The sequence below is a fragment of the Capronia coronata genome (genome assembly GCF_000585585.1).
Source record: "Capronia coronata CBS 617.96 chromosome Unknown acBCG-supercont1.1, whole genome shotgun sequence".
NCBI lineage: Eukaryota > Fungi > Ascomycota > Eurotiomycetes > Chaetothyriales > Herpotrichiellaceae > Capronia > Capronia coronata.
The window spans coordinates 315180-337111 of NW_006912893.1; the positions used below are offsets into that span (position 1 = coordinate 315180).

Sequence of the window (21932 nt, forward strand, 5' to 3'; positions counted from 1 at the left end):
ATCATGTCTAGACATCTCAATGCTTCGTCGTCTTTCTCGGCGTTTGTGTCTATAGCTCCATATTCATCATCTGTAGTACGAAGTGTTAAGTCTTCTGTGTTCATGCGCCATAATATTCTCTCTGCCCCCTACCAAAGACACCTAGGTACTAGTATCTGCCAGGTTAGACCTACGTAGGATAGATATCCATGAGCCCGAGTGAGTCTTCCAAGTCCGGCGTGCCGACCAGACAACACCCTTCCTTTTCCCCTAACGGCTGGAGATACGTATCATATTTCTGTCTCTCATTCTCTCCCTCTCAATTCCCTCGGTTCCTCTACTTCCATGATTCTTTGATCCTCGTTCGGTCTGGACCATTGTAAGTCTCTGTATGCCACAGTCCATGACTTGACTCACACAGTCTGTGTCTCACTGATCATCCACAACTCCCACACTCTGGCCCACGAACATCATCGATCCCACCGAACCGTCTACCTCCAGCGCCGCTTCCAGTTCCAGTTCCAGTATTCCCACCTCTTCCGATCCCACCGACGCCGCCACCACCAGTCCCAGATCGATTAGCACCCCACCTCGGGCGTTCCTGGTACGTATTCGGCCCCTTGGCGCGCGTATTGAACTGCGAATTCTGCGCGGCCGTGTACGGATCCAGACTGAACAGTGAGACGATGTACAGGCCGAGGAAATTGTAGATTGAGTCGGAGAGGCGGGAGATGCGGGCGGTCAAGGGAGGTCTGGATGGGGGAAGGGGACAGTTAGAACAGCGACTCTAATAACAACAAAGGCAACACCATCATGGGATAAGATGGAGAAAAGGGTTCAACCCTATCATGCCAGATGCCAGATAGGATGCTCTGCAGACTGTTGGCCGACCAGGGTTTGGGGCAAGAGATGAGAGAAGGGAGGAGGCGTTCAACTCACGTTTCAAGAACATGTCCCGATGAGGAGATATATTTCGCAGACGAAGAGGACGACGGAGTGGACGAAGTTGCCTTCCTCGGCGCCGAGGGAGGATTGTTGTCTGCCATGCTTCAAGTTGGCTTGTGGGTTGGTTCTTGAGTGCAAGCGGTCACTCGAGTTGTTTTGGTCTTGCGTCTGTTATATAGCTGTTGTCCAGGTTGAATATATTATATCTTGTAATCTCGCCGCACGGTTTCGCGTCGCTTAACGGGTGATCGATAGGTAGAAATCGGTGATCGTGATCTGCGGATGCGAGGGTGCGAGCGAGGCCGACGGATGGAGACGGGAAACGCTATCAACGTCACTCCGCTCGTAAAGGGTTGGTCTGTCTTTTGCGTGCTACTAGACAGAATGTGAATTCGGAGTCGGGGTGATGATGGTGCAAGAGTGCGGTGCGGTTAACAATGAAGAACTACCTAAGGTAGGTATGAATGTATCGTGGAGAGAATATACGTAGCGAATTACGTACGCCTGCGCTGCGATCAACACTCCTCAGTTCTAGATCTCCACCTCTGTTTCAGCCTGATTGTCCTCTCCACTCTTTGGAATGTCAGCCTTGCGTGTGTTGCCATGTCTCTGTCGGGATACATCTTATCTCGTACAATAAGCCCGCGACTTGATTAAGACTTCAGGCTCCCATATGGGTACACGCTCGATTTCCCCTCCGGATACAGTCTTGTAGTCTCCTATGAGCACTACTAGTACATCTTTGTCGAGGCTAGGAAGTAGAACCCAGACTACAAGAATCAAGTCAGATCAAGTCAGACTCGATTGTCGTGCTCGCACAGCAATCTCTTGGATTGCTTGTTGTTACATGGGCACACGAATCTACCTGTGTCCCGTCCTCTGTATCTGTGATCGATACCCTTTTTGTCGGTCACAGCCCGTAGCCCCATGAACAAATGCAGAAAGCACCCATGTTGTTGTCCTCGCAATCGCCACGCTTCGGCGGAATCCCAGCATCATGTCAAACAAGAGAATTAGAATTAAAGTCAGGCTTGAAGCCTAGGTCGATCCACCTTCGCCACGAATCCGCTTGCCCTGGCCACCACCGTCTGCAGCTTCGCCATCATCACGAGCTCGCTTGTTTCCTCCAGGGGTGAATTGAGCAGCTTGGGGATTCAAATTTCCTCGTCCCGGACTGCCTTGAGCACCACCACGGCCTTGCTGAGGGATTCCTGTATTCCCATGCCCGGCTCCGCCTCGACCACCGCGAGCGCCTCCGCGACCTCTGGGGATTCCGCTACCGCGATTGCCTCGAATCGCTCCTCCTCGAGGTATGCCAGATTCAAGTTGCCGCATCAAGGCTGCTCCAGATGCTTGTTGAGATTTAGCTTGCTCTCCAGCAGAGTGTTGAGCAGGTTTGGGGGCTAGCTTCTCCGTCTCCGCCGGTGAGGCTTCTGTTGGTTTAGGGACTCCCTGGCCAGAAGAAGCTGGAGCCTGTTGTCCAGGCTTTGAACCTGCCTGTGTGGCAGCAGGTTGAGGTTGTGCCTGTTTTTCGGCGGCCGCCGGTTGGGTTTGAGGCTGGCCTTGAACATTGCCATTCGGTTTGCTTTCAGCCACTGCCTTCGAGTCTGTCTTTGCGTCTGGCTTCGCTGGTGATTGACCCGGAGCTGGAGCAGCGGTTGTCAATGCTGCCGCGGGAGGTGTCGGTTTTGGAGCTGCCGCCGGTTTGGCGTCTTTAGCAACATCCCACACCTGACCAACAGGCTTCTCAGGGGTCTCTTCGGCGGCTTTCTTGACAACATCGAGTTTAGCAGCTGCCTGTGCTGCTCGACCCTGAGCCATATTGAACTTTACATTTCCACGCTTCTCCCACATCTGCTCCGCATTCTTGAGCTGCTCTTCGATCTTTCTCTGTGCTTCCTTATCGAATTGGAGCTTCTGGTTGGTCAGATCGTCTTGATGTTTGATGATCAGGTCCTGCTTTTCTCGTGCTAGCTTTTCCTCATACTGTTTGACCAGAGCCTCTTTCTCGACAATGAACTCGGATTCCTTCTGTTTGATGATGGACTCTTTCTCCGTGGTGAACTTTTGTTCCAGTTCTTCGATCTTTGCAGAAGCAACTCCATCTTCCCCTGATGAACCAAGCTGTTGGGTAAGCTCCTTACGCAGAGCCTCTCTCTCCTTCTCCACTTGTTTCTTGATGTTGACTTGCAGGATTTTCCGCAGAACCTCATGTTTGGCCACAAGCATTCTGGCTTTCTCTTCTGGCAAATTCAACAGCACTTCATCAGGAATCTGAGCTGGGTCGATAGTTGTTGAAGTCTCGGTGGTCTCTTCACTTGGTTTCTGCAACTCCGCAGCAACCGGAATTGAACCGGCTCTCAGAGCTTCCAGTTCCTGCTGATGTTGTGCATTGAGTCTTTCGGAAAGTTCCTCCAGGGCAGCCTTCTTCGCCTCTTGAGCTTGATGTTTGACCTCAGCCAACCGGTTGTTGAGGACCTTCTCCATAGCAGACACTCTGACCTTGAATTTCTCTTCATTCGTCGACTTGAGCTCTTCAAGTTCTTTCTCTTTTTCTGCTAGGGACTCTTCGAGCTCTTTTACCTTGGTCTCAAGTTCGGAAATATCGACATTAGTTGTGGCAGATACCACGGCAGGTTCCTCGGCAGTTGGCTCATGTTCACCATTGACCTGAGTCGTTGGGGCTGTCTGGCTTTGCGATTGAGCTGTGGCTAATTGTTCCTTCAGGGAATCAAGCTCTGTCTGCAGATCGGCCTTCTCGGACAGTGCCGCGTCAAGTTCAGCTTTTCGCTCCCCGAGGACTGCTCTGTTCTTCCTCAGAACCTCCTTGAACTGATTTTCCAGTCTCGTCTTCAAGTCACCTTTGGCCAGTTCAACTGCGGACTGTGTAGAATTGATCTGCTCTTGAAGGGCTGTCTGCGCTTCGTCGCGTTCAACCTTCACCTTGTCAAGTTCGCTCTTGAGCTCATCACGTTCTGTCTCCAGGCTGGTGAGCTTCTCTTTCAGTGCTTCCAACTCAGCGGGATCAACCCGGTCATACTTGGAAAGAATGTTCTGGGTGCGTTGTTGCCAATGATCACGGTCTTCCTGGCTCAATTTCAGCTCGCCTTCGCGTAGTTCAACCAGATTTTCGAGCTCTGCAACCCGGGCATGCAATGCTTGCACTTGACTTTCCAGTTCCTCGACACGTTTAGATTTCTCTGCAAGCGCTTGGGTGGCCTGTTTGGCCTCCGCTCTAAGCGTAACGCTGCTTTCTCGATAGAGGTTCAGCTCATTCAGGGACTCCATGAGCTTGTTATGTTCAAGTTTGTTCCGCTCAGAGTCAGCGTCCGCGCGGCGCTGTTGATCCAACTTGAGACGCGTTTCATCAAGTTGAGATTGGGTGAAGTCAAGCTGTTGTCTTAGTCTTTTCGCTTCTTGTAGCGACAGCTGATACTGAACATCGACAATGTCCTTCTCGCGCCGCAGATAGGTAATGACCTCCTGTAATCTGTCCAGCTCTGCAGATGGTTGTTCAGTGGCCTCCTCGTTGTCTCCTTCTGCCATTGCGGCACGATCGCGTTGCAGGGCAGTGATTTGCTGCGTGACACTTTCCAGTTGTCCATGCAAGAGGTTATTTTGCTGGACGACTTCCTCACGTCGCTTCTTCAGGTCAGAGATTTCTCTTTCGTATCGTTCCTTCATGTCTTCCCAACTCGCTGCTTTCTGTTCCAGATCTGACTTGTATGTGGAAGCCTGGGTTCGAAGATCCACCATTTCTAGACGAAGTTGATTTGCTTCCTCCCGAATCACATGCAGATTCTTAGCGGCTTCTGCATGTCTGACAAGCTCGTTCTCGTAATTCTGTTGTGCTTCCGTGGCAATTTCTGCTTGGATCTTGGAAGCCTCCAGGTTGAACTGGGCTTGTTCCGCGTTCTTTTCGGCCTCTTCCTTGACACGTTCCACCTCGGCCTCAAAGCTTGCCTTTTGTTCGTCCATTCTGTGTTGAAACTCTGCCTGTTCGTCGCGGAGTTTGGAAAGTTCCGAGTTTGTGGTGCTCAATTCTGAAGAAATGTCCTCAATCCGCTGTTCAAGCTCTTTGATCTTTGCGTCCTTTTCAGCAAGAGCCGCTTCCGTCTCTTCGCGGTATTGGTCATTTGTCTCACTAAGTTCCTGAAGGCGCTCTTCACTGGATTGACTGATGTTTTTATACACCTCAACCTGTTCATTGGCCCGTTCAAGTTCGGAGACCTTGAGCTCAAGGTCACGCTTAAGCTCAGAAACTTCGACGGCCAATTCTTGCTCCTTGGTGATTGGACTCTCTTCCTGCCCATTGGGTTCGTTGGTGGGCTCTGCAGGTTTGGTCAGGACCTCCAACCGTTCTTCCGCAGAACGAAGCTCAACTGTAAGCTCATCCACTCTAGCCTGTAAATGATCTCTGGCCGTCTTTGCGGAGGCGAGCTCTTCTTTTGTTGAGCCGAGACTCGTAACCAAATCATCGATTCTCTTCTGGGCTTGGTTGTGCTCGTACTCTCGTCTCAACGCAGCTTTCTTGCTTTCTTCGTTCTCCTCGTTCAGTTTTCTCTTGACAGATTGGAGTTCAGCCTCCAGGGCTTCTGAATGTGACTGCAGTCGTCGGCGGCCCTCAGCATCGGTTTGCTCCCGCTCATTGATCATAGTTTGGAGGGTGGCGTTGAGCTGATCTAATCGACTTCTCTCGTTGCGAAGAGACTCGTTGTCATCGATCAAACGTTTTTCGACGCTCTTCCACAGGTCCTTCTCGGCTTTGAGGTTTGCGGCATCCCGACGCAGGCTGTCAAGCAGGCCACGAGCCTCAACAAGCTCTTCAGCAACTTGCTGTGTTTTCAGTTCCTGCTTGGTCGCGTTCTCCATGGCCGTCCAGGATCTCTTTTGAATCTCAGCATTTTCAGCCTTGAGAGAGTTGTAATTTGCCTGCAGCATTTCGTAGCGTTGATTGGCAGCGGTAAGTTGTCCCAGGGTCCGACTCATCTCAGTTTGCAGCTGCGAGTTCTTCCTACTCAATTCATCGACTTGGTTCTTCAAGGCAGTGTGATCGGTCGAGGCTTCCTGGCGATACGAGTCAAAGTGTTGCTGAAGATCTCTGAGTAACTTCGCATAGTCGGAATCGCCACCCGTGGCAGATGCTGCGAGTGAATCTGCTCCGCCGGCAGGTATAGGCAATGACCGCGAAAAGTCGGTGGGTTGAACTTGAGCAGGTAGATGACCGCGTCTGGTGAGCATGTTTCGGAACATGTCTCTCTCCTTAACGAAGCTCTGTGTTTGAGCCACCATGGTCCGGAGTTCGTCTTGATACGAAGCAATCTGTGCACGCGCCTGCTCGAGCTCTTGGCTAAGAGCATGGTTCTGCTGCTCTTTCTCCTTGGTCTCATTGCTTTCGAGCTCACTGACCAAATTGCGAATAGTCTTGAGTTGGTTTTCGTTCTGTTGTTGGAGTTCGTGGATGTTCTTGAACACAATCAACCGCTGATTGATCAATTGCTGAGTTTCAGAGAGGTTGGCCATATCTTGGGACATGGCCTCCTTTGCCTGATTTTCTAGATCATCAAACTCCTCCCGCGTGAGATTGCCACCTTGCTCCCGCACATGTTGTTCGATTAGGAGGAAGCGAATCTCTGAGCCCATATCTCGGAGTTGCTGAGTCAGAACCTGAACTTCTTTTGATTTGCCCTCCAGCTGACCCTGACAGTTCCTCAGTTCTTTAATGGCTGAGTCGCGGTCTGCATTCGCCTTATCCACAATAGAAGACATCTCCACCACCTCACTCTGGAGTCGCTCATGGTCTGTTCGAAGCTCTTCAATCTCCGGTTTGTTGCTTTCGAGCTCCTCAACCATAGCGTCAAGGTTCTCCCGCAGTTGCTCGCTGACACGCTTCTCGTTCGCCAATTCTGCTTCAAGCTTCTTGTACTCCGAGAACAGCTGAGTCATAGTCATCTGTGTCCGCGGTCTTGACACACTGGCAGGAGTGAAGATCCCACTGGGCGTTCCAGGGCGTAGAGGAGTGGTGATGCCGGATCCATTGGAGGGTCGCTGAGGAGTGCTAGGTCGGGCACGGGCTTCCTCGAGCTCACCGGACAGTTGTTCCAGGGACTTTTCCAGTTCAGCAACTCGCTGCTCAGCAGCCACGCGGTCATTGTGTTCCGTTTCGATTTCCGCGCGAATAGTCCCGATCTCTTCTGCTGCCTCCTCGCGAGCCTCTTCCAATGCAGCAGACAGTTCTTGAACGCGTTGTTTGGCTGTTTCCGCAGATGCTGCCTGCAACTGTGCAAGGCGATTGACGCTTTCAAGTTCGACACGGAAGGCATCCTCCGCAGAGATTTTCTCTTCCCGTAGCTTCTGTACTTCCTCCAACGTGTCTTCAAACTTGGTCATTTGTTCCTCCAAACGGTGTTTGAGAGAAGTCTCGGATCGTCTCAAAGCCTCAACCTCGGAGATGTACTGCTCGTTCGACCTGGAAAGCTCGGATATGCGTGCGTTCTTCTCCTTACGGAAGTTTGCGTGCTCGTCTGCCTTGATTTTTCTTTCATTTTCAAGCCACTCGTTGTTCTTCTTCAACATCTCCACCTCTTGCTGAAGACTCTGTTCCTTGAACCTGGCGCTGGCGACAGCGGCGTTGGCAGACTGCACCGACTGCTCGAGGGTCGTGATCTGCCTACGAAGTTCAACCGCTTTCTGGTGTTGCGCAGAGAGATCTTGTGACAGGCTCTCGTATGCAGTGGTCTTGGATTCCAATAGGACCAGGGTATCTCTGTTTGCGGCCTCGAGCGAAGAGATACGAGATTTGAGGGTGGTGATCTCGACATTTTCGTTGGCAGTAGCCGAGCGTAATTGCTCGACCTCTGAGTCCAGTCTTGAGCGTGCATTTTCTAGCACGAGTTAATTGACAGCAACGAGTAAATAGAAATTGTCAAAACGTACCAGCAGTCTGGAGGTCCACGCGTAACTTGCTCGCTTCTGCAAGAGCCTTGTCACGGGAGTTTTGCAGAACTTTCACCTTTGACTCATTCGTCCTAACCACCGTTTCCAACTCCACCTCGAGTTTGATCTTTTGCGATTTGTTCTGCTCGCATTCTTTGGCCCGGTTCTCGATACTGCGGAGGAATGACACAACAAGTTCTGTCGTAGGGCTGTCGATCAGAGATGTAATGGAGGTCTCGGGTAGAGAAGAAAACGCTGAAATGACGCGAGTATCTACCTCGGTCGCCATGGTAGATGTGCGAACAGGTGGGAAGCGACCGTGTCAGGTCAAAAGAGAATTAGAACTGTAGACCCACGCCTCCCTCAAAGGCGAAAGGCGACGAGCTTTTCAGAGCAGAATAGAAAGATGCCTGACACCCCTCACCATCGCGCGGAGAAGGCCAAACCCGCGAAACGAAGAGACGACAAGGTGGTGGAAAGAGAGGCAATGTATGAAGGGATGGTGGTGGATGAGACGCAGCGATCTAAACAGACGAAGACGGCGGGCGCGGGCAAGTGAAGAAAACGTGACCTGAGCACTCTTGATTCGCTGGTTTTGGGGGACGGGCGCCTTTCTTGCTGCAGCCTCCAATCAAGCCTTAGAGCCTTACGGGCGCGGCTAATGAGTATCTGCGCTTTTCGGTTTTAGGCAGCCAGGAGCCTAAATTAGCCCGAACTGGGGTTCAAGTTCGCCCAAACATCATATCTAGGTAGGTCGTCACTCTACTTACCTCACTCACTTCTCATCTATACATCATCTATTCCGTTCCTTTCTTCAGCCCTTCGCTTACCTTCATCGTGGACCCCTCTGACCAGCTCTCTGACACTAGAATCACGGTCTGTCAACGGACAGGTCCTGGCCTTTAGCATATCTCTTTGTTCGACCATGAACTGAAACCTCAACCACGAACGGAAGAGATCCTTTCACTAGGCCACCTCTTCCCACCTCACCCACTACTTCCGGCCACGGCCACAACCACCCCTCTCTCATTCCACCGCATTCATTGTCGTCCAAGACACAATGTCTTCATTGTACGCGACACCCACGTCAGCCGCAGGCAGTGATGCGCGGACCAACGTGGTCTACGCCGCCAACCGCCTCAAAGAGAAGTTTCCAGAGAGCATAAGTTGGGACGACCTTGTCGCATTCGTGCTGCCCTCGCATAAGCGGACAGAAGAACAGATCGATATGTTCCGGCGTTTCCTCCAGGTCAATCCCAAAGTCAGCCACGACCCAGCCACGGATAGCTACAGGTTCAAACCGCTCCACGACATCGCGTCGGCCGACGACTTGCTCAAGTACCTCCAGAACCAGGATTCAGCTCTGGGGCTTAATGTGCGCGAGTTGAAGGATGGCTGGACGGATGTTGAGGAGACGATCGACCGGCTCGAGGCCGAACACAAGATCCTGGTGGTCCGCAATAAGAAGGACAACCATCCGCGCATGGTCTGGCTCGACGACCCGACCCTCGTCGCACCTCTGGACCAAGAATTTAAGGACATCTGGTTACAGATCCCGTTGCCGTCGGTCGAAGACACCATCAAGGAATTGCGTCGGATGAATCACAAGTCGACTGGTGAGCCAGCGCGGACCGATGCGATCACCAGGCCCAAGAAGGAGAAGAGAAAAGTGCGGCGTGGACAAAAGGTCACCAACGTGCATATGCAGGGCTTGTTCAGGGACTATTCGGAGAGACGACCACAAGGCGGGAAATGAGCATGCCGGGTGCAGACACGCTTAGTCCTGGCTTTATCGCTACGTTGCTCCCAGAAGAGATCCTTGACTTGCCAGCATGGACAGGGTCCAAAGCAGCTGACAGGTCGGGCCATGGAACCCACATGGAATGGAGAGATGCCTGGCACTTGAATTGGTCCTACGCCAAACACAGACGAGCTAAAGCTCGTTATTTCAAGTGACTGAGGTCGAGAATACTAATTGAGATGATATTCAGCCAGCATGAGAAAAACCATTTTCCATCGAGTGCATGGTACACCCATTCTTCTTTGCGCATTGCTTCTAGGAACCCTTTGAGATTTCTTTTTCTATGTGAACTCCTACCAAGATATGATGCAACCAAGAACCAATCGAAGGCAGGGCTTCAGTGCAGTGCAGTGTCTTGATCATTACCTCAACATCTCTGGGGAGGATATTCAGCGCGATCGAAATATTGAGGACCTATTCTAGCTTCTTCAGCCCAGTCGAAGACAACACTCCGTCCTCTTTCCATGCATGCCTTGAGAAATATAGTTCTTGCTCCAACCCTTCATCCTTCATCCTCGTCCTCCTGCTGCTCTACAGATTGTTCCAACATGGGCCGTATCGAGTAGCCGTCGTCGTTGATCGCCGTGCAATGGGCACGATAAGCGGCTATCATATATCCATAAAAGTCCCGGATGTACAGTAAATGGCATATAATGTATACGTGCAATACCTTTGCATGCGTACGCAGCTAGCAGATGGCACAGTGTTATCATGCTGCATGGTTTTTTTGCTCGAGGTCGCTCGCTATCATACGAATCTGCACTTGCACAGTGGTCCCAAGGTCAGGGAGAAGTTCAGGGACAGTCATCTAATCTGATACTGGGCCTTTATGGTTCCTTCTTTTCATTTCTATTTTTGATATGTGCAAGCACTTCCGTAGGATACACTTGACTGAGTACAGCCCCGATTTTCGATCCCTTCAGCAACCAAGTCCGCCGCAAAGAAGCTCACTCAGCCTTGCTGGCCCCTAGATCTCTTTCCGCAACCGAGCATGACCGACCCCTTTGGTAATTCGACCACACACCTCTCATACTTACCAAGACAAAGCCTAATTGGATCTGCATCCACCTATATACCTGTATATATCAACCCCGTTTGTTCAATGATGTCCATTGGCTGCAATTCCGCCAGCCGGGACCTGTTGTTGTTGTTCTTGTTCTTTCTGCACATATTCGACCAAATCCTCAATCGTACAAACCTTCAGCCCCCACTTCTGGCCAAACTCAAGACAGGCATCTCTCCTCATCATGCCGGGCTCCTTCATGGCGGCCTGTCCGGCAATAGGTTCTCCATCGTCGACCATCTCGCAGATGACCCCGACCTGGGCTTTGCCTGCCAAGCGACAGAATTCCACCGCGGCCTCCGTGTGTCCAGGACGCTCCACGACACCTCCATCCCTCGCTATCAGCGGGAGGACATGGCCCGGCCGTCTCAGGCTGGCGGCAGTGGCCTTGGCGCTTGCCAGGGTCCTGCACGTGAGGGCGCGGTCGTGGGCCGAAATGCCTGTGGTGAGGGTACCGTCGTGCGCGTCGACCGAGACGGTGTAGGCCGTGCCTTTGGGATCTTCGTTGTTCACGACCATTGGCGGCAGCGCCAGGTCGACGGCCCGCTGCGCCGTGAGAGGAGCGCAGACGTAACCGCTGGTGTGGCGGACCATGAAGGCCATTTGCTCGGTGGTCACGTCCTCGGCCGCGATGATCAGGTCGCCTTCATTCTCGCGGTCCTGCGAGTCGAGAACCACGATGAATTCGCCGTTGCGGAAGGCTTCGATGGTGGATGCGATGGAGTCGAAGCGTTTCGTGACAGGAGTGGGAGGATGCATTTTTTTGGAGGTAGCGTCGATTTGTATAGATACAACAAGGATATTGAGATCTGAGAGTCTGGTCGCTGTAACAGTTCCGTTCGAACACTGCAGGAATTCTTCTTCGTGCAAGATTGGGAGTCTCGGATATCCGTATGGACTATCAACCTCTCCCAATCAGATCCACTGGTCTGGTGCGTTCTGCAAGATTTTCGTGGTGGTGGCCTTCGTTCAATTCCTCGTTGTCGGTCAATTCACAGTCGAGTTGTTCCACCGCCGAACGTCAACGAACAACCTCCCGCCGAAAATACCGAGGATACCGAAAATGCCGCGAGATCTGAATTCCCTTTGAAACACTAGGCAAGGACACCTAACGGACAAAAAGCCGTCGATGTCGAGACGTCCAAATCAAATCCTGAAGATCTGTCCAACAAGGACACTCAATAAAGCAGCCAAAAACAATCCCTGATTGGCGTATCCGTGTGATAAGGACCACGGTAAGGATGCGACAACCAACAATAGTAGAAGGTGATAAAGATCAAGATAATCTGATATGTGATGAATTCTGTGAGAATCTACCCCTTCGTCCAGATCGCCTTTCTTGCTGTCGGATTGGGGGGCCGATTTTCTCTTCCTATCGGATTGGCAGGCCGATAATCCTGTAAATAGTTGGGATGGGCGCAATGGCGGAGATGGCGGTTCAATTAATGAGCTGTCACACTTTTGGAGAGAAAGAAGACGACTTGCTGGCGGCGGGGGATGGAAATGGCGGAAGATATATTCATTGCTAATTAATGACTAGTACTATTATTTGGCCTACTACTAGTATGGCACTGGCAGTCTAGACTTATTAAGACTTCGTTACTGCTATGTCCACGCACCACCTACAGATGCCCTTATTAAACAACCGCTCCCTAGACTCCCTAGGCTCCTCCTTCCTGTTCTACCTGCGGGAACTTTCCCGTTCATTTGTCAGGCAGGTGAGAAAATTGGTCAGACAAGAAAAGGGCGCCATAACTAGTGCTAGTAGGTAGTACGTACTAAACTTACTAGTGGTAGTACTACAGGCATCATCATCACCACCACCTCTCACTACAGGTACGTACCTCATTAACAAATTCCCAGATATTTAATAATCGCTCCCACTGAGCACTTATACGTACCATAGAGTCCAACCTCATCCGTCTTTTCGTTTCATCCCAAGTTTACAGGGTAGCCTATGTACCTGTAGGCCATAGATTAAGTCACTGCACTGAACTGCACAATCTTTTCTGCCTCGGCGCGGCAGCTCCGGCATTTACTGAGTCATCAACCGCAATAATATTTGTGCTCTTCCGTGTACAGAGTACAGTGCATGCCTCACTATTAAGGAGATCGAGGTACCTATGAGCCTCACCTATAGACGTCAAGGTACCTCGTCTCATCAATTAGAAAGTGCTTTATCTCCTTACCGAGTCAACAAATCACCCGTTGTGCCCAGCAATGATGTTTCTGTTCTTTCAACAAACTCGAAGCGCAGGCAAAATGCTCAAATACAAGCTCAAATATAATAAGCCAAAGCACATGTTCAGCCGCCTTCTCGTAGGGCGGCACATGATGATTCCGAACACCAGCCAGGCCTTACAGAGTCATGACATCTGCTTCGACAGCATCAGAAAGTTGACAGTTGTCCCTTCGTACTTCGTCGTCGCCGGCAGCTGGTATGTGACACACCTGTCCGGACCTGATTCCCCCGGTACAGCCCTGTCCCTCACCCTGCGGAAACATCAATCTTCCTGCCTCTTGGTCCTCTCGAAGGCGTCTCTACCTGGATCATCTCGTCGCTGGGCGGTGCGTCTGATCCATCGTTATTGAGCCAAGCATGCGAGAACCATCCTCGGCCTCGCACTTGTCGCAGGAATTGACCCATCAAACCGGACTCAGCAGGGGCGACTTCTCGATCTTGATTAGGATCCCATGCATTCTCCATCCTTTCGGTCGATTGATCCCCTTCATGCGCTTCCAGATTAGATTTGCTTCCACAAAGGTCGTCCTCTATATCTTCATCATATCTGAACAGTTCTGTCTTGAGCCTGTTCCCTGACAAAACTCCTGGCGTAAACGGTGACACCATGGGTCTTTTGGGTGTGCCGCGCCTAATAGGATTGGCCACAACAATCTCATCATCCATTCGCACGGGACTTGACAATGGCGAGATTGGCGGTCGTCTTGCCTGCGCCAAAGGTGAGAGAATGCCCCGAGTGGGATAGTTCGAAGGTAATTTGAATCTGCCAAGGTTGGCTTTTGTTCTCGAAGGAGTCGTCAGAATCTTGGGGAGGTTCGAGACAGTGGTGCCGGGGATTTCGACCACGACTTTGGCCTTCTTGACGGGCCGTTTCATGGCGACTTCATCCTCCTCGCCTGATTTCCGTTTCCGTTTGGGCTGTGCAGACTTTGTAACCGTCAATCCGATGTCGCCTTGTCGAAGCCACAAGTCCGGCCGTCGCGTCTTGAGGTCGTCCACCCAGTCGTCACAATCCATGGCCACAAAGTCATCGATTATCCCTTCCCACACGCTCTCTGCCGGTCGAGTACGGTTGACAAAGATGACTCGACCCTTGCCATTCTTACGCGCATGAACCGCTTTGGCAAATTCTCGCACAATCTTCTGTAGGCCGAACACTTTCAACGATGTCCCCATGACGACCATGACTTCTGGCTGACATTTGGCATCAAACGGGATCAACGGCGTGAGCAGTGTATTCAAAGGGTGATCTTCGCCGTACAACACGATATTGGGCCGCAAGGCTCCCGTCGCCAACCCTCGTTTCCCACTTGCCTGCCGTTCCTCGCTTTTTGCTTTGCACTTCGGACAACCAGGTGCTGCTCCTTGCAGGTAAATGTCGGTTTCTTCGTCAGTCCATTCAAACTGCGTGGCACACATCGTGCAGCGCAGTTTTTCCAGGTCACCGTGAAGTTGTACCACTTCACACCCTCCATCGAAGTCGGTTCCTGGTATATACGCAGGTCGTGGGACCTCGACGTGTTTCTTCATGAAGCGACGTTTGTTGCCCTTGCCACGGGCCAGGTCCGTGACTAGACCTTCCCTGCCCTCCAGCCCGTCAATATTTTGTGTATAACATCGCATCAACCTCCCACCATCACGAAGAACTCTGACGAACTTGTGGACAGTACTAGTTGATCGAACCTCGTCTCGGATCTTTTGTCGCAACGAGGCAATGAACTGATAGAACATTGTTGTAGATGCTGCGTTCTGGAACACCCTGGAGTCAAACAAGTCCTGCCCTCTGATTTTCGAGGATGGACTCGCTGAAGATCGGCGGCTGGCGATCGAAGAAGTGGACGATTGCGAGGACGACAAGTCCTCTTCGTTGAAAGACATGACGCGTTTTGTCGCCGGTGTTGACGGTTCAGATGGTGGAGGTGAGGGAAGCATGTTCTGTTCGGGAATCATGTTGTAAAGTCCGTCTTTAGATCGGAAGTCCTTTGCGCAGGTGAGCTTCGAGGGGCCCCATTGTTGCAAAGATGACTTACTGGGATGCCGCAGCTCGTGCTGATTCCAGCACCTGTAACGAGAAGGATCTTGTGCGACGATGCAAGGATGTCTGCGATCTCTTGCAGGAGTCGGTCCTCGCTCGCGGTCACCTCTCGCAAACCCATACTGAAGTCGCGAGAAATCGGTTGGACTCAGATGGAGGGTTTGGTGGATGATGTCGTGGTTGGGAATCTTCAGATGACAACGAGGTGAGATGAACAGGGACAGTCTTTGGGTGTACACCGCGAATATACAAAGGTGCACAGTTCAGCAGGACCACACTCCCCCAGCCAGGTACGCGTTAATTTCGCGTCGGACGTCATTCAATGGAGGTGAAGGACCCACGCGTAGTGCCTCGCATGGCCCGGAGAGACAGGGTAGAATGTAGTGGACAAGTCCTGGGACCTTTGCACTATATACTCGTGTGACAAATATAAATATCTACGGATCAGAATGATGTTTGTCTACCGGGAACATTCTAAGCTTCTGTATGTGAGGCTGCGCATTTGTTTATGGCCCGAGGCTGCCACTTTGCCAATCAGGTTGAGCTCAACGGGAGATCGACCGCTAGATACTAGCTCCCGCCGTACCTGGCCGGAATCGGATCAATGAATTACCGGCCCACGAGTCGCTATACAGCACTGGTGAGTCGCTATACAGCACTGGTGAGGAGGTCTTGCCATGGACAGGAGGTTGCCTGAAACCCTTTGCCTTGGGATCAGTTGCGTCGGTCTGCGTGTGACAGGAGGAGCAACATCCAAATCTGCTTGCTGTGCATTGGCAGACTCGGAGATTGTCTCGCTTTTAGCCACCCGGAATCTGATCCAGTGCCGTGGCTAGAGTGCAAGCAGATGGAAACCTATCGCATAAACGAAAGGCTCCCTAATCCACTGACTTGCTGCATTTCAAAGTTCCTGCGCGTATTCGATGCTGTCGACATCCAATCTTCTCCGTTTAGCACGAGGTCCATCTCCTGCGAAACTCTCCGATGGCAACACCTCTCCAAAGGATTCCCATTCAGCCTGATACTGCACTGACCAGCCCGCGCATTCTTGTGCCGTCTTCCTCATCACTCTTGGACGCGCCCCCAAGCCAGGACTTTCCTCTGACTTGACCATTTCCTCGGATCGAGCACCTAACAACTGCAGTAGACGTGTTTCTTCCAGCTTTCTCGCCTCTTGATCCATCCGTTCCATATAGTCGTCTTGTTCTTCTTCGAGAAGCTGGATCCGGTCTTGCCTTGACAATGGCACATTCGGCTCTGCGTCCCCTTCTGAGCTAGACGATGTGCCCGGCTCGTCAGAGCTACCAAAGACTTCGTCATCACCTTCACGTCCAGGGGAAGCAACCTCGTCGATAGCATCGGCAGCAACATCACTTTCCACGCCAGAGCTTCCTTCGAAATTTGTATCCAATTCACTGCCATCAAAAGAATCGACTGAAGACGCACGACTTCCCTTATTCGAGGCTTCGGACGCAGTTGTTGATATCGACCTCCTTCGCCGGGGGTTTGAGAGTCTTGCTTCGACTTCTTCGTATGACATGAGGTGTTGACGACGGCTACGCCTCTTGGTAGAGTTTGGAACCACTGCCAAGTTGTTCCTCCTGGCCATGCCAATCCAGAAAGTGTCCGCGTTTTTCTTGACACCCAGCACCGACAAGGCAGCTGTCACGTCTCCGGATCTGACTACCTTTGAGGGCTTATGGCCATTGGCCGTCGAGGATCTGATGCGACATTGTGCCATAAAAAGACAAGATTGTACCAATCTCCTGGTGAAGTTGACCACAAGATCGTAGAAACTTGTCACAACGTCCATGGTCATAGTAGGCCCCTGCCCTTCTTCAGCAAGGGTGTCCCACTGATCCGGGCCATCGGAGCCTTGATTCATGAAGTATTGCTTGCTGAGACTGAGGAATGTCGAGAGGTGGAACAGTCCTGTAGCGTCATCTACACCTGGATCGTCCTCATTACCAGAGTCCCGGTCAGAAAGATCACCTGCAGCTTCAGCCTCGTCCGCCTTTTGGTCGAGCTCGGATGCCGTAGTTTGGTCGATGAGCCATAGTGCTGTGTTTCGCAGACCGACGGCGTGATCATACTGCTCCTGGAAAGCTGCAAGAGCATCGGCGGCCTGGTCAAGCAAAGTTTCACACTCAGGACCAATCTCTATGGCGGCGGGTATATCAGCGTGTGACACATTCTTGGTTTCAGGTTCGAAAAGCTGGCGGTCTGTTTCTTGCTCCAGCAGGTTGTCCAAATACGCTTTGACTTCAACCTCAGATTTGGTGCCGATCGCCGCAGACAAGCCTTGCAAGTCGTGTCGACCTTTCTGGCAAAGAGCTTGGTATAGTGCTGCTTTTTCTGAAGGCTGCCAAACAACAGCCCCCAACTGAGTAGGGATTAACTCATCATCAAAAGCCTCCTCCCCACCGTCTCCAGGGTACATCCTGAACAATTCGAGGTATTGATCATTGTAGTGTCGACGGAGTCGCGTCCATTTTCGTTGGTGAAACGGAACCGAATTGGACATTTCGGCTGGTAATGAAATCTTGGAGTTGTCACTCGCACCCGGATCAGATCTAGGATGACCACCATCGTCGAGTAACATTGCATTAGGTATATGAGACAGAAGGTCGTCCGTCTCATCCTGGTTGTCTTGGACGTCCATGGTCTAACTTTTCTTTCCAGGACATGTTATTGTTACAATGCCGAGCACTGAAAAATGCAGGGTTTCCAATCAGGCCGGTGTTAGGCCAGATCAAGACGTTTCACCAAAAGTCACGCAGCACGCACTGGCAGCAGTGTTGAGAGTATAACAAACATTGACGCGATGGCCAACTGTTTGCTCCAATCGAAGTTTGATGCTGAATTAAAGGCAGCTTCAGGCTGATGACAAAAATGGAATAGCTTCAATGACATGGTCACGTGATTGAGCTGCTCCTGGCCGCTTTAACTATTCTTGCTGTTATGTCTACCTAATTGTAACATACTAGGAGTAGGTGCCTGGTAGGTAGGTAGGTATGCCAGTGTGGGTATAGTAATAAATGATGATGCCTCCAGTGGCCGTGATATTTGCGCCGCCTGAAGTACGTACCTTAGTTTTTAGAGTGCACAGCCTTGCGGCCCCACAGCCTTGCATGAACAAACCCCCGGGCGAGCCCCTTGCAAATAAAGCAGCGTGATCTTCTCCAAGACTCACTGGAGTTGCCTTCAAGCCGGTCGAGGGTACCCTACACATTCTTCTTTTGGGTGCGGCCACCTCTGAGATGATTTACATTGTATTATGCTAGCGCCGGTCAGATGGTTGAACAGGGTCACACGATCAGCGCAATGCCTTTTAGGGCCGCGAGAAACTTGGCGCTCGCTTGCCAGCGTCATCAACACGACATCGCCTGCGCTGCGTGAAGAGGGAATCCGGTTGCGCGAATATCAAGAAGAATGCATACAGTCGGTTCTGTCATACCTTGACAAAGGACATAAACGACTGGGGATTTCGCTCGCTACAGGCAGCGGTAAGACGGTAAGGAAGCATAACCCTGTCCAATTGCACCGAGGCTTGGGAAATGTCGACTAAATTCTGTCGCAAAGGTCATTTTCACACAATTGATCAATCGGATCGAGCCACCGAACAAACATGCTCAGCAGACGCTCATCCTTGCTCACCGGCGAGAGCTGGTCGAGCAAGCAGCCCGTCATTGCGCGAAGGCGTATCCTGAGAAAAGCATAGATATCGAGATGGGCGAGACGCACGCTTCTGGGGCCGCAGATATAACGGTTGCCTCTGTGCGCAGCTTGTTGTCCGGAGACCGTCTCAGCAAATACCGCCCGGACAGATTCAAACTTGTGCTAGTCGACGAAGCGCATCACATCGTGGCGGCCGGGTACCTGCAAGTCCTCGAACACTTCGGGTTGGAAGAGAGGCGAGAAGACAGTCCAGCTCTGGTCGGAGTGTCCGCGACGTTTTCTCGCTTCGACGGCCTACGGCTGGGCACTGCGATCGACCACATCGTCTACCACAAGGATTACGTGGATATGATCGGAAAGAAATGGTTGTCGGATGTCATGTTCACGACGGTCAAGTCCCAGGCCGACCTTTCAAGCGTCCGGTCGGGAAAAGACGGCGATTTCCAACCAGGACAACTCTCAGCCGCCGTCAACAACGAGGTTACCAACGAAATCACGGTGCAGGCATGGATGGAAGAAGCGAAAGAACGCAAGTCGACCCTCGTGTTTTGCGTTGATATCAAACATGTTGAGAGCTTGACTTGGACGTTCCGCAAGCACGGAATTGATGCGCGATACATCACAGGGTCCACGAAGAAAAAGGTGCGAGGCGACCGACTCGAGGCCTTCAAGAACCGCGAGTTCCCCGTTCTGCTGAATTGCGGCGTCTTCACCGAAGGAACCGACATGCCCAATATTGATTGTGTCCTTCTCGCCCGCCCAACGAAATCTCGCAACTTGCTCGTCCAGATGATCGGCCGGGGAATGCGCCTATATCCGGGAAAGTCAGACTGCCATGTAATCGACATGGTGGCGTCTCTGGAAACCGGTATCGTCACAGTCCCAACTCTATTCGGGCTCGATCCCTCTGAGACGGTCAAGGAGGCGCGTCCGGATGACCTAAACGAGTTGAAAGAAAAGAAGGAGACAGGGCAGTTGACGGAGTCCAGTCATGTGACTGCGTCCTCTTCTTCCGAAGCTGCTGTCCCGGACCATCGTCTTGACTTTACACATTATGACACGGTTCAGGACCTGATCGAGGATACCTCAGGCGAACGACACGTACGCTCCATGTCACCCAACGCCTGGGTTCAAGTGGACGCCCACAAATACATCCTCGCAGCCAGGGGTGGGGTGTTGACACTGGAACGCCGGGCGGCGTCCGCTTCTACACCATCAGACACAGGGTCCAGCTCTGCACCATCAAATATTTACTCCGTCATATGGAAACACAACCTCCCGTCAACGGAAGCGAGCAAATCGCCCTGGTCGCGACCCCGGACGGTAGCTACAGCAGTCACACTCTCTGACGCTCTCCACGCCGCCGATACCTTCGCTTCTACCAAGTTTGAACGGATCTTCATCGCGACGAGCTCGAAGTGGCGCAGAAGTCCCGCCTCTGAGGGCCAGCTGAACTTCCTCAATCGTCTGCGAGAGGTCTCGGAAGAAGATACAGTCCAGCGCCTGACGGAGGACGACATCACCAAAGGCCAGGCCGGAGACATGATAACGAAGGTCAAATTTGGTGCGCGCGGGCGTTTTGATAAATTGCAGATCAAGACGAGGAAGCAAGAGAGGCAGCTGGAGAAAGCACGTAAAGTTAGAGAGATGAGACAGCGGGAAACCGTCAAGGTTGGGCCGCTGGAGGCCTAGTGCAGCAGGGCCAGGCCGAATGAAGGTTTCAAATGTAGCTCCCTGGTCGAGGCGAAACAAGATTGGTCAACTCATATTTTCGTATGATTCGCTCTAAGAAACTGGATAGTACATCAACCAACCCAAACAGTGCCGCTGTAGCCTCACACCGGCGTCAATATCTCAATATGCAACTTGCCACGAGGAGGCGCGGCACTCCCACCACGGGTCACAGGCATATTTACAGGTGGCTGATGATGGCTTGGGCATACTCGTGCGTCTTGGCCTTTCCGCCCAAATCACCCGTCAGAGTCTTGCCTTCAGCCAGCGTTGCAAAAATGGCACTCTCAATCTTGGCCGCGTACTCGTTCAGGCCCATGTGCCGTAACATCATAATACTGCTGAGAAGCAACGCGGTCGGGTTGGCGAGCCCCTTGCCTGCAATATCAGGAGCTGAGCCGTGGACGGCTTCAAAAATGGAGCATTCGTCACCAATGTTTCCAGATGGAGTGAGACCCAAACCACCAATCAAACCAGCGCACATATCGGACAAAATGTCACCGTAAAGGTTAGGCATGACCAGGACTTTGTCGGAGTATGGGCCTGGGTCGGTTGTAATCTTCAAGCAGGCATTGTCCAGAAGCTCGGCGTCGAATTGAATGTCAGGGAAGTCCTTGGCAACATCCCTTGCGGTGCTGAGGAATAGACCATCGGACATCTTCATGATGGTGGCCTTGTGAACAACGCGGACCTTCTTTCTGTTGACCGCTCGCGCATACTGGAAAGCGTATCTGAGGACTCTTTCCGAAGCTGCACGGGTGATGAGCTTGATCGACTGCACAACGCCATCCACAACCACATGTTCAATGCCGCTGTACTCTCCTTCGGTGTTTTCTCGGATCAGAACTGTGTCGACGTTGTCGTAGGGAGTCTTGTAGCCTTCGATGCTGCGGCAGGGACGGACATTGGCGAAGAGATTGAAAGTTCGTCGGAGAGTGAGGTTGAGAGAAACGTGTCCCTTGCCCACGGGAGTTGCAAGAGGTCCTTTCAGAGCAACATAATTCTTCTGCACCGACTCAATTGCCTCGTCAGGAATCACGGTCCGGCCATCCTTCAAGCGCGGCGTGACATCCACCGGTTCCCAGACAATGGGCACCTTTGCTGCCGTGTAGATGTCCTTGACAGACTGTGAGATTTCTGGGCCGATACCGTCTCCCTCTATTAATGTGACCGTATAGTTCCCATCCGGCCCCTTCTTGCCCTTGAATCTGGCGACTTGGTCTGCCTCTGCAGTAGATGCGAAGCGTCGGGGTTGAGCCTACGTAGCACAAGTCAGCCAAAAGAGTCCGGATAAATGCTTCGGATCATGTACAGTTCGAACCTGAAAGAAAGCCGGAGCCCAGGTCGGCTGTTGACAGGCTTTTCGCAAGCACTGACGAGCGGGAGAAGCAAACACTCGAGAGGCGATCATGATGGGCAGATACCAGCGTAGATGCTGAAAGAAACGGCCAACAAACTTCAGCAATGACTCCTGGTCACAGCACGCAGCATTGAACGAGCGACCAAGCAGAAAGTGAAGCTA

General features: G+C 51.9%; 8 protein-coding genes across 8 annotated transcripts; 2 read left to right on the forward strand and 6 right to left on the reverse strand.

Annotated features, from left to right (window-relative positions):
• Window positions 1-415: 415 nt before the first annotated feature.
• A1O1_00119 (uncharacterized protein) lies at window positions 416-1025 on the reverse strand (the record flags this gene model as incomplete). Its single annotated transcript, XM_007721040.1, has 2 exons — window positions 416-731; window positions 919-1025. 2 exons carry the CDS (start codon window positions 1023-1025, stop codon window positions 416-418), a joined length of 423 nt encoding a protein of 140 aa, XP_007719230.1.
• Window positions 1026-1962: 937 nt separating this feature from the next.
• A1O1_00120 (uncharacterized protein) lies at window positions 1963-8149 on the reverse strand (the record flags this gene model as incomplete). Its single annotated transcript, XM_007721041.1, has 2 exons — window positions 1963-7808; window positions 7861-8149. The coding sequence occupies 2 exons, from the start codon at window positions 8147-8149 to the stop codon at window positions 1963-1965; spliced, it is 6135 nt and encodes a 2044-aa protein (XP_007719231.1).
• A 771-nt stretch (window positions 8150-8920) lies between these two features.
• On the forward strand, window positions 8921-9616 carry A1O1_00121 (uncharacterized protein; the record flags this gene model as incomplete). The annotated part of the gene is made up of 1 exon (XM_007721042.1): window positions 8921-9616. The coding sequence occupies one exon, from the start codon at window positions 8921-8923 to the stop codon at window positions 9614-9616; it is 696 nt and encodes a 231-aa protein (XP_007719232.1).
• A 1144-nt stretch (window positions 9617-10760) lies between these two features.
• Window positions 10761-11483, reverse strand: A1O1_00122 (3,4-dihydroxy-2-butanone 4-phosphate synthase; the record flags this gene model as incomplete). Its single annotated transcript, XM_007721043.1, has 1 exon — window positions 10761-11483. The coding sequence occupies one exon, from the start codon at window positions 11481-11483 to the stop codon at window positions 10761-10763; it is 723 nt and encodes a 240-aa protein (XP_007719233.1).
• A 1729-nt stretch (window positions 11484-13212) lies between these two features.
• On the reverse strand, window positions 13213-15122 carry A1O1_00123 (uncharacterized protein; the record flags this gene model as incomplete). Its single annotated transcript, XM_007721044.1, has 2 exons — window positions 13213-14946; window positions 14997-15122. The coding sequence occupies 2 exons, from the start codon at window positions 15120-15122 to the stop codon at window positions 13213-13215; spliced, it is 1860 nt and encodes a 619-aa protein (XP_007719234.1).
• A 780-nt stretch (window positions 15123-15902) lies between these two features.
• On the reverse strand, window positions 15903-17663 carry A1O1_00124 (uncharacterized protein; the record flags this gene model as incomplete). Its single annotated transcript, XM_007721045.1, has 1 exon — window positions 15903-17663. One exon carries the CDS (start codon window positions 17661-17663, stop codon window positions 15903-15905), a length of 1761 nt encoding a protein of 586 aa, XP_007719235.1.
• Window positions 17664-18278: 615 nt separating this feature from the next.
• Window positions 18279-20371, forward strand: A1O1_00125 (uncharacterized protein; the record flags this gene model as incomplete). Its single annotated transcript, XM_007721046.1, has 2 exons — window positions 18279-18515; window positions 18584-20371. The coding sequence occupies 2 exons, from the start codon at window positions 18279-18281 to the stop codon at window positions 20369-20371; spliced, it is 2025 nt and encodes a 674-aa protein (XP_007719236.1).
• Window positions 20372-20591: 220 nt separating this feature from the next.
• On the reverse strand, window positions 20592-21821 carry A1O1_00126 (isocitrate dehydrogenase [NAD] subunit 2, mitochondrial; the record flags this gene model as incomplete). Its single annotated transcript, XM_007721047.1, has 2 exons — window positions 20592-21668; window positions 21732-21821. 2 exons carry the CDS (start codon window positions 21819-21821, stop codon window positions 20592-20594), a joined length of 1167 nt encoding a protein of 388 aa, XP_007719237.1.
• Window positions 21822-21932: the final 111 nt, after the last annotated feature.